The sequence below is a fragment of the Oncorhynchus kisutch genome, linkage group LG19 (genome assembly GCF_002021735.2).
Source record: "Oncorhynchus kisutch isolate 150728-3 linkage group LG19, Okis_V2, whole genome shotgun sequence".
In the NCBI taxonomy this organism is placed as follows: domain Eukaryota; kingdom Metazoa; phylum Chordata; class Actinopteri; order Salmoniformes; family Salmonidae; genus Oncorhynchus; species Oncorhynchus kisutch.
This window is the reverse complement of record NC_034192.2, coordinates 20,596,443-20,607,711: the sequence shown is the minus strand read 5'-3', so window position 1 is coordinate 20,607,711 and position 11,269 is coordinate 20,596,443. Positions and strand designations below refer to the sequence as shown.

At 42.3% G+C, this 11,269-nt stretch overlaps 1 protein-coding gene across 5 annotated transcripts in view; it reads right to left on the bottom strand.

The window, feature by feature from the left end:
* Positions 1-354: 354 nt before the first annotated feature.
* The window catches only part of elnb (elastin b), a 57,481-nt gene continuing 46,566 nt past the window's right edge, over positions 355-11,269 (bottom strand). For all 5 annotated transcript variants that reach the window (XM_031797811.1, XM_031797814.1, XM_031797815.1 and 2 more), the window contains 8 exons: positions 10,764-11,168; positions 10,359-10,679; positions 10,198-10,230; positions 9,754-10,116; positions 9,034-9,093; positions 7,072-7,113; positions 6,615-6,680; positions 355-3,573 (listed from right to left, as the gene is read on the bottom strand). In XM_031797811.1, coding sequence (XP_031653671.1) covers positions 3,527-3,573; positions 6,615-6,680; positions 7,072-7,113; positions 9,034-9,093; positions 9,754-10,116; positions 10,198-10,230; positions 10,359-10,679; positions 10,764-11,168 — 1,337 coding nt within the window. In that variant the 3' untranslated portion in view covers positions 355-3,526. The remainder of the gene's footprint in view (positions 3,574-6,614; positions 6,681-7,071; positions 7,114-9,033; positions 9,094-9,753; positions 10,117-10,197; positions 10,231-10,358; positions 10,680-10,763; positions 11,169-11,269) is intronic.

The window sequence follows — 11,269 nt, the reverse complement described above, 5'->3', positions numbered from 1 at the left end:
ATTTGACTGGTACCGTATACTGTGGTTCTGTTAATGATGCGCATAGCCCCAGGCTGTAACTCAGGGTTACGGTGGTGGTATAGCATGCCAGGCCAGCGGAGGAACACGTATGGTTAATGCTGGGAGCAGAATGTCATGTGCCGGGATGGGAGGGGTGTATCTGTTTACTCTTGCTGTGCAAAAAAGCAGACAGTCACTAGAGGTGTGTGTGTGTGTGTGTGTGTGTGTGTGTGTGTGTGTGTGTGTGTGTGTGTGTGTGTGTGTGTGTGTGTGTGTGTGTGTGTGTGTGTGTGTGTGTGTGTGTGTGTGTGTGTGTGTGTGTTGGAAAAGATTAGACTCACAACACAACATTCAGGTAATTTCTTTATTTAAAAACTGTGTACTGTGTAAAAAAAAAAAGTGCATCATTCTCTTCTAAGGTAAAACACAGATGTTCTTTGTCTGTCTGGGCTTAATGATATAAACACTAGAGCCCATAGATGATAACTCAAGATTACAAAGTTTCATTAAACATGTAACATGACACCTCAGGTAACACTAGCATTAGAGAGCATTCAAAGACAATGTAAAAAAATAAAGCACTTAATTTTTTTTAAATCAGAAGAGTAGACATTGTTGAAAATGTTTTAGCATTTTTTTCCTTCATAATTTAAAAAGCTAAAGTAAACAAATAGTTTAAGTTCAGAGTGAAAAGACTTGAACTGCATCGGTGTTAAACCGAAATTACACCCGGAGATGCCTGTCAACGGTGTGAAATCTGCTTGCGAGAGGCCAGCGTCAATTCACATATACTGCGTAGCGTATGCCAACGTAATCGTCATGATAATCCATAATAAACAGTTGTAATTGTTATGTTCGCTATATAGCACCTGGGAACTATTTTTGTGTGTTCCTTTTGACTCATCTTAGATGTCCTATGGGAGCCACCGTACCTGCCTGCACAGGCTAAAAAATTGTTATTCATGAACATGAGGAGAGTTGTAGCTAATAAACCCGAGCAGTCTATAAGGAATTTAGCTAGTTCGTTCTTCCTACATAATAGTATTCTCTCTTGAAATCGTAGTTCCTCGAGTTTCCCAGCCGTAGTCTGCCAAGGCCTGGGGTCTCCAGCAGGTCGATCATGAGCTACCAGTAGCTCGCAGCTCACGTATGAGTAGCTCACCAAACAATTCTGAAAGCATATGCAATTTTTCATCTGTTCCATCGCAAACTGTCATAAACAAATCTCCCAATTATCCGACACTGCAAGCTACCACCTATCTAAACAACTCAACATTGACATTATCCCACCCCTTGTTAGCCACTATTGGCATAATGAATTAAACCTTCACAATATCTGCCAATTAATTTCCGGTAGTATCGCCCGTCTGTCTACTGTATATGGTGTGGCGCGTTTGTCAATCACTCCGTGTGTAGCCAGGTGATGCGATAACCGTCTTGTGGCAGTAGGCTTACCAGGCAGAAGTTTATATATAAATGATATAAGTAAATATATCATTTGTATCTATTTGTTATTTACTAACTTTGCCATTAAATGAGCAGCAGCAGCAGTACAGAACCATCGCCAGACTGGCACATTCCTTACTCGCTAGATGCACAATAAAGAGGAAATCTATTTGTTCCCCCCCCCCAAAAAGGGTATCCTGATGTGATTTAACCATTGACATGTCCTCAGAACAAACTTCTCTATGAACAATTGTAATTTTGAGAGTAAAATCAACATCTTAAACCAGGAAATATAAAACAGAGAAAACGTATTTTGCGAAATTGAAAACATAATTTTGGAGAAAACAAATCTGACTTTATAGGTCTCCCCTTAGAGTTGTTTATTAATCCTTATTTTACCAGGTATATTGACAGAAAACAGTGCACTACTTTCTCTTGTACACTAAGGACCTGAGGAAGAGTTGAATGGGAGAAGAGAAGCGACATGTTACATTTTTCTTAAAGTAACTCAGGCTAGAAAAAACTTTGGAGACCCCTGGCCTAGGCTATATGCCTGTGATCGAAATTCTATGCATTTGTTTTCATATATGTATTGGCAGTGAAACTGATCAACACTGAATAGACACTTTTTAACTATACATTTCACATTTCCAGACATAACGATGCAAACAGTCTATTTTCTGGCAATTTATTTGCTAATTTTACCAGCATTGCTTCTTGTAGATGTGGAGAGAAATAGACTTGCTTTCTAAACTGATGTGTAATGACACCGTTGAGACCCATCTGTTGTCTCTCATTCTCTCCCATGCATTCTATTTCCTGGGTGAATTAACGCGCGTAAAAACGTTTGGCTTTTGTCAACAGTCTGCAGTTATATGCTCTCTACAGTTCACTGTGTAACATAATCTTCTAAGTCACTAAAACTAAATGAACTGAGAACCTGTAACTTACAAAAAAATGTGTTGCTTTAATTTAATGAGTCAGGGCAATCAGTTTTTCAAATAATTTGAGTTAACAGAATTATGTTTTACGGTGATAGGTCTGAAAACAGGCCAATCTCTGGAGATGAGCATGATTATAATATTAGTTTTAATCAACTGCAAATGTCATGTAGGTACTGTTGCTCTCAGTAAAGCCAAGATGAGGATTTTAAACAAAGAAAATATACGTTTGCATTTTCAGTCATCTCAACTATGGCTGTACTAACACAGTCATATCGGTGTGATTAAGTATTCAAAACACTCACAGCAATTCAGTGTTCTACAGCCATTCAGAAAGATGTTGATAATATTTCAGGCAAGTGGCTTAGTTAAACCTTACTATATATATTCTGTAAAGGCATTATACACGACTGCATATAAGATCTTAAAACCTTTACTAGTGGCTCTAAGGGCAATAAGCTCCTTTTTTTGTTGTTGAGAACTGCTGAAACTAGAATCAGAGTTAGAACATGAGTGTTGCTGTGGACACACACTGCCTTTTGAGGGTTCAGAGTGGACACAGTTCTAAATCAAAAATGGTTGTAAGATTACCACTCTAAAGATATCTCCTATGATTTTCATTTATGGCAGCAGTGTGTGTATATATCTCAAGACGCCTTGGGCCAGATATTGTAAAAGTTTGCAACTTAACAACTTGAACAAAAACTAGGTATAATTGAAAAGTGCAGGTGCAAATGTGGAGTAAGTCTGGGCCTGTGTGTCAATAGCATAGCTTTATAGAGGGATGTTAGTCACATTAATCAGAAAACAGACAGTTTAGTCAGCATACAGACAGGTCTAGAGGCACTCCGTTGTGGGACGCCTTAGTATCAGTGTTTTAAACAAACATGATTCGTGGTGGAGCTGAATGGGTAAATGGGGTACACACAGGAGGGGCTAAAGGGGTACAGGTGAGGAACAATAAACACATGATCACAGTTTCAGAATAAAAGATCAAACAGGCTCTGGTTTTGCCATTGCCCGAGATTCACACTTTAAAAGAAAAAAAGGACATATTAGTAGTTGAAAATCAGTACATTCTTGAATCATGCAGTAGCACCACAATGTTGATGATGAGGTCACTTCTTTTTGCTGCTCTCTCACTTCCTCCTCCGTCCGCAGTATATACCCTGGCAGTCGGCGACCCCTGAAGGACCATTCACAGCACAGCATCTCAGGGCCATTTGATCAAATTACATACAATCAAATAAGAATATTTACAGTATAGCAAGGGTGGAACAACATGTATTATGCACAGTGGTGTCCGAAATTACTGACAACGGCCCCAGGACCAGTGGAAGGAAGCAAAATAGCCCCATAACTTCAATGATCCACCACCATATTTGTCTGTTGATATGGGGTTATTTTCTGGTTATGCATTCTCATTTCAACACCAAGCTCACCACTGGTGTACGTGGCCAAAGAGCTCTATTTTTATGTCATCCAACAAATGGAAACGCCTGGTGTTTGCTAAACGGCATTTGGATTGGAACTGTGCTTTTGTCAGATGACATGAAAATAGAGCTCTTTGGCCACGCACGCCAGTGGTGGGTTTAGTATCGAAATGAAAGCAGAAAATAATCTCATACCTACTGTCAGGGACGGACTGGAACAAGAATTCGGCCCTGGAATTTCATCCTCACCAGCCCACATCACTGTGCGCACTACCAACTCGTCCCAAATGTATACATATTTAATTTTTTACCTTTTAACCGTTAAGCATGGAGGAGGAAGTGTGATGTTGTGGGGGTGCTTTGCTGGTGACACTGTCAGTGATTTATTTAGAATTCAACACACACTTAACCAGCATGGCTACCACAGCATTCTGCAGCGATACGCCATCCCGTCTGGTTTGGGCTTAGTTGGACTATCATTTGTTTTTCAACAGGACAATGACCCAACACAACTCCAGGCTGTGTAAGGGCTATTTGACCAAGAAGGATTGTGATGAGTGCTGCATCAAATGACCTGCCCTCCACAATCCCCCGACCTCAACCCAATTGAGATGGTTTGGGATGAGTTGGACCATAGAGGGAAGGAAAAGCAGCTAACAAATGCTCATCATATGTGGGAACTCCTTCAAGACTGTTGGAAAAGCATTCCAGCTGAAGTTGGTTGAGAGAATGCCGAGTGTGCAAAGCTGTCAAGGCAACATTAAAATATATTTAGATTGGATTAACACTTTTTGGTGTTGGTTACTACATGATTCCATATGTGTTATTTCATAGTTTTGTGTGTCCAAACTTTTGTCTGGTACCGTACATATAAAACATTTTGTACTAAAAAATCACTCATATTGGCCCATCGGCCACTTTTTGCCGACCCCTGCTCTACCCTGCCCTGCCCCTACACACCTTCGTTAAAAACAGGCAGTTGTGCTGACACATAACAGTACAGTACAGTGTTTATCAACCATTTCTGTACCAGTGACTGGCGAGATATTGTCCTCATCTTTTTTAACCAGCTTATTTTTTTAAGCAAATACAATGTGTAAAAACACTACTGGCGATACAACTCACCGCTATTAACTGTGCCTCTGCTCTAGCCATTTTCGTTTCCCTCCCTGTTGTGCTGTCTGTCTCAGCGTCTTCTCTGCTGTAACTCTGTGCTTCTTTTTGTTCTCTGTCTGTCAGCCTGTCTGCTTCAGCCTTATACATTACAAAAGCCAAGCTAATGACTTAAGGCCGGCTTATAATTGGTCTAACATGTCTGTAGACAATTTAGAATGCGAGTCAAACTCTGGTGGAATGTCTGTAGGCCGTCGCTGCAACTGTCGGTTTCCTTTTCGCACAGACATTTAAAAGGTTTACGCCTCTGCGACTGACACAATGTCGTTGCCATGGTTACCGGACTTCCACAGCAACCAGACCAAATCCTCCTGTGACCAAACAATGCAGGAGTTCTAAAGTTCTCTAAAATAATTACCTACTGTTATTTATTCACACTTGTTGCAGTAAGCTATTTTCTGTAAGCTCGCCATTACCTTGTAAATAATGTTGTGGATTTATTTTCCTGTAATAACGAATAAAAAGTAGCTTAAGTTGTCAGCTATACTCTGGTCATTATTTGAACTGGCTAGCCAGCTAGCTAGCTAACTAGTTAGAAATGACCTGGCTTGCTAGGTTGACATTTACTAAATTAATTTGGTTCGGAAGTAAGTTGTTTAATCTTTTCCGGCGTGTGTGCTCCATCCATATCTCAAAGCCATATCAAATATCTTGGTTGTATTAAGTTGTTATTAAGCTGAATAGTGAGAGTTGAGAAATTATACATACAGAAAGCTGAGACCCTGCTCTCTTTGACAGGGACAAGGGGACGAAGCTTCCAAAGGTGTGTTTTTCCCGCAATTGCATTTTTAAACGTTTTACGATCAGAACGCATTTTTCTCTCAAGTGCATTGGGGAAGAGGAGAGTGGTTCGCTTATCACAGCAGCATACTCCAGCATAACAGGCACAGGGGCAGGGCAGACACTTTCATTACAGGAATAATTAGGATAATGCCCTTTACTGTTAGCCATGAAGTTGAGTGGCTTATTATATAAATTGAGAAATTGCAAAAACGTTGTCAAAAAAATGGCCCAAAAAACTGTTCCAAAGCCCATGGGCCGCCAGCCATGTCACCTTTTTTAGTTCACCTTTTTTTAACTAAGCAAGTCAGTTAAGAAAATTCTTATTTTCAATGACGGCCTAGGAACAGTGGGTTAATTGCCTTTTTCAGGGACAGAACGACAGATGTTTTAAATGTTCTATTTTTCTATAAAACAAATATGGTGGTGGATCTTTGAAGTTATCAGGCTATTTTGCTTCCACGTGTCCTGGGGTCCTTGTTAAGGTCATCATGAACTTTACCCAGTACCAGGACATTTCCCCAAAAATTTGGTCACCTCTACCAGGCGAATTCTGTACGGAGTAATGGACTAAGATCCCTCCCAATGTGTTCTCCAAAAAATAAAACATCCTCGCAAGGTGAGGTATTGAAAGCTATTAAAAACAGAGGTTTCAACCATTTTGATCCCTACCTTTTTGAGAAAAAAATGGATTACCTGTTAAACAAAATATATTTCTGTGAGCTATTGTATTAGTATAAAATAATATAATTTACCTACTTTATCAAGTAGGTAAATCATTTTGGACCCCACTGTATATTATTTACAACACAAGACATTGTGCTCTGGTGTTGTTGTTTACCTCTGTAGTTGCGTGCTCCCAGGAAGCCTTGCATGGCTGTGTATTTGGCTGCCTTCTGTGCCTTTGCTGGAAGAGTAGAATAAGACAAGGAGGTTCATCTATTTAAACCTTATGTGTCCAGTACAGCTCAGGAATGCCAGAAACATGTCTATTTCATGTATCAGGTGTTGTGCCATAAGGTCAAGTAGTTTTGACTCAATTCATCAATAAGCAAAATGAGACCAAGTCCCTAAAAGACAAAAAAATAGCAAACTATTTGCGAGTCTTTGAGCTGATATTGTGTTTCATTATGTTAATCATTCTGACTCAGTGAGGTGTCAAGCTAATCAAGATTAACATGTGTTAATTAACTGTGAGCAAATGGGAGTGAGCATGCGTACATGTGTATTTGTGCTTAGATGTGCATTTGAGTATCAGGACAGTAATTGATTATAATATGTGAAGCGGAATGTCTTACATTTCTGCCCTGACTGTCCCGCTTCTCCTACTCCGTAGCCTCCTAGAGGAGAAGAAAAATAACAGGAAATAGACAAACCCACATCAGTCATAATAAACAGCTGATCATTCCTACTAAACTGACTATTTAATCTGTTCATTTTTTGTCAGGCATTTGTTAACATAATAAATAAAGGACTGACATCTCTGCAACATCAATGTTTATAAAAACCAAAGACTTTGACTCTCAGAAAATTGTATACCAAAGCTTTTCCAACATCTTTTTTTCATACCATGGGAGAACATAGTGAATATAAACTCATGTGAGAGGTCTCTATAGTAAAACTCGTTAACATCTTCTAGCATACACAGTGGAGGATTACACTTAGATCTATTGAGAAAAAGTGCATTGATATGGTGTCGCAAAAATGTTTTACGACACCTTGGCTGTTATTTAGACATTTCACTATTGACTATTTTGAAGCAGAGATGAATTGGTATTTGTGAATTGACATTGTAGTCTCGGTCCTAATTTATGTGCTCTACATCACCTCTGGCCGCATGGCAAATGCCCAAAAGTCAGTCAGCCCTTCCCTGTCAAGAGGCCAAATTCTCTCTCTACAGTATCCAGAGGACTTACCATTGGAATGTGTGATATAATAATAGTAAGGATTCATGTTTGGTATCTATCTGAAACTTGTTCACTGAGGGTAACTCTGATGCTATATGGATGTATGATCTCTGTGGTAACGTGTATATGTTCAGTGTGTACTCTCGACACCATAAGCAAGGATCTCTTTTGTCCTCTTGGGAATTATCGCTCTCCCTCACCCCCCTAGGTGACCACATATACAGTAACTTCAGAAAGTATTCATACCCCTTGACTTATTCCATATTTTGTTGTGTTACAGCCTGAATTCAAAATGTATTAGATATATATTTTTTCTCACCCACGTACACACAATACCCCATAATGACAAAGTGAAAACTAGAAATGTTTGCAAATGTATTGAACAGCTCCTTAGAGCCAGCGGACTGCATGTTTGAATTCAGAACCATAGTTAGCAACATGTTCATAACACTTGCACTGTTAAAGCTCCATGTTCTTTGTGGTGTTGCTCTCTCACCTGGTTGATAGCCAGCTCTACCCTGGGAGCCATAATAACCTGGTTGATAACCAGCTCCACCCTGGTAGCCATAATAACCTGGTTGATAACCAGCTCCACCCTGGGAGCCATAATAACCTGGTTGATAGCCAGCTCCACCCTGGGAGCCATAATAACCTGGTTGATAGCCAGCTCCACCCTGGGAGCCATAATAACCTGGTTGATAGCCAGCTCCACCCTGGGAGCCATAATAACCTGGTTGATAGCCAGCTCCACCCTGGGAGCCATAATAACCTGGTTGATAGCCAGCTCCTGGGAGCCATAATAACCTGGTTGATAGCCAGCTCCACCCTGGGAGCCATAATAACCTGGTTGATAGCCAGCTCCACCCTGGGAGCCATAATAACCTGGTTGATAACCAGCTCCACCCTGGAATCCATAATAACCTGGTTGATAGCCAGCTCCACCCTGGGAGCCATAATAACCTGGTTGATAGCCAGCTCCACCCTGGGAGCCATAATAACCTGGTTGATAGCCAGCTCCACCCTGGGAGCCATAATAACCTGGTTGATAACCAGCTCCACCCTGGATTCCATAATAACCTGGTTGATAGCCAGCTCCACCCTGGGAGCCATAATAACCTGGTTGATAGCCAGCTCCACCCTGGGAGCCATAATAACCTGGTTGATAGCCAGCTACACCCTGGGAGCCATAATAACCTGGAAAGAGCACACAGTAAACAAGCCATCTAGCCTGCACTAAACAAGCAGAGGCTACAGAGAATACCAACACATGGGATGTATGTTCCTACCCCCCTTGGTAGTTCACCTTCTACCTAACTCCAGGTACACCCTATATTTACACCCCAGGTAACTAACCTGGTACTCCTCCTCTTCGCCCGGTAGCTCCAGCACCAGGTACCCCACCTGCTCCACCACCTGGAGAAGAGGTACAGGTGTGTTAGGGTGTGTGTAAGATAGAGGGGAGTTCAACAAGGGTGCTGTTTGCGGTGAACAATTTCAGTTCAACAATTTGAATTACCATTCCAAAATGTTACAGTAAAGCTGCAAATAGCAAATCTTAGTATGGATAACTGTGACTTTTTACCAGCAATATTCAAAGTGCAAATTACTTTGCTATTATTACTGCGTAGAAACCCTACACAGCCACATTATTATTTGTATCAGCAGTTTAAACCCGAAACAGATACTTATGTTCGCCAAACAATGACCTTCCCATATCAAATACATGGTAAATATAAAGAATTGGCCCGAAAATATATTTCCAAATGTATGTATTACAAATATATTTACGTTTCAAAATTGCCAAAGAAATACCTTATTTGGCAAAACATTTATAATTCACCTAAAATGCATCAAGGTTATATACAAAACAAATGGAATCTTTCCCTTCTTAAACGCCCCTATGGACTAACACAGGTAAACTGGACACACCTGAAGAACAGATTGATTGTAAATTCAAAAGCGCCAGAAGGCCAGTGAAAAGGTAAGCAGGTGTCTAGTCATCATCAGTTGTAGCTACACCAATACCCTGGACAGTTAACTACAGAGGGGATACAAGTATGTTTTCTTCCATACCTGGTCCAAAGAGAGCTCCACCCAAGGAGGAGGAGCCATAACCTGATTTGTTTGGCTTCACTGCACCCTGTCCGGCTCCACCTGGTCCATAACCACCAGGCCCAGTCCCATAGCCATCTGGTACGGCCCCAACTCCTCCCTGGCCAAGTCCGGTCCCAGCACCCCCTCCTGGTCCATAACCACCAACAGTTCCACCACCAGGTCCAAATCCAGCTCCAGGACCATAACCACCGGGGACACCTCCACCACCACCAAGCCCAGATCCAGGCACTCCACCCTGGCCTACTCCAGTCCCTGCTCCCCCTCCTGGCACACTTCCCTGGCCAGCTGCTTGTCCTCCTCCAATGGTACCACTTAGCATACCTGTCAGTGGAAGAACTTCATCAGCAAAAAGATTATTCCTTGCGAGAATTAATGGAACTTCTAAAAAGATGATATACTCACCATATTTACGAGCTTTTGCATTTGCGTCATACCCTGCAATACAAAACAGGTATCACAAATTGTTTGCTCTAAAGTGCATTTTTCTGAGTGGAGAGGTGTATAAATAAATACAAAGAGATGATCTCTATTGATCCACACTTAAAAGCAGTTATTTTCAGTACCTCCAGCTCCAGTTCCCTGTCCAGCCCCAGCTCCAAGTGGTCCATAGCCACCTGGTCCGGCCCCGGCTCTTCCCTGACCAAGTCCGGTCCCAGCACCACCTCCTGGTCCATAACCTCCATGGGTTCCAATGCCAGGTCCATACCCAGCACCCGGACCACTACCGCCACCAAGCCCAGATCCAGGCACTCCTCCATGGCCTAGCCCAGTACCTGCTCCCCCTCCAGGCACTCCTCCCTGACCTAGCCCAGTCCTTGCTCCCCCTCCTGGCACTCTTCCCTGGCCAGCTGCTTGTCCCCCTCCAAGGGAACCACTTAGCATACCTGTCAGTGGAAGAACTTCATCAGAACAAAGATTATTATTCTTTGAGAGAATGAATGGAACATCTAAAAAGATTATGTACTCACCATATTTATGAGATCCAGCGCCACCTGGTCCATAGCCACCAGGTCCAGCCCCATAACCTCCAGGACCAGCTCCGCCAGGACCAAGACCAGCCCCAGGCCCATAACCTCCAGGCCCAGCACCATAGCCACCAGGTCCTGCCTCTGCTCCACCTGGTCTGGCTCCACCTGGTCTGACCCCAGCTCCTCCCGGCCCTGCTCTACCTGGTCCATAGCCACCTGGTTCAGCCCCATAACCTCCAGGACCAAGACCAGCCCCAGGCCCATAACCTCCAGGCCCTGCGCCATAGCCACCAGGTCCGGCCTCTGCTCCACCTGGTCTGACCCCAGCTCCTCCCGGCCCTGCTCCACCTGGTCCATAACCATAACCACCAAGCCCATCTCCAGCTCCAACAGCTCTCCCATAGCCTGAAACAGAGGGGACAGTGAATTCACAGACACTAGGATAAATTTTTATTTTCACACATGATGTAAATGTGATGTGACATTATTAAAAATGTATGTGACAA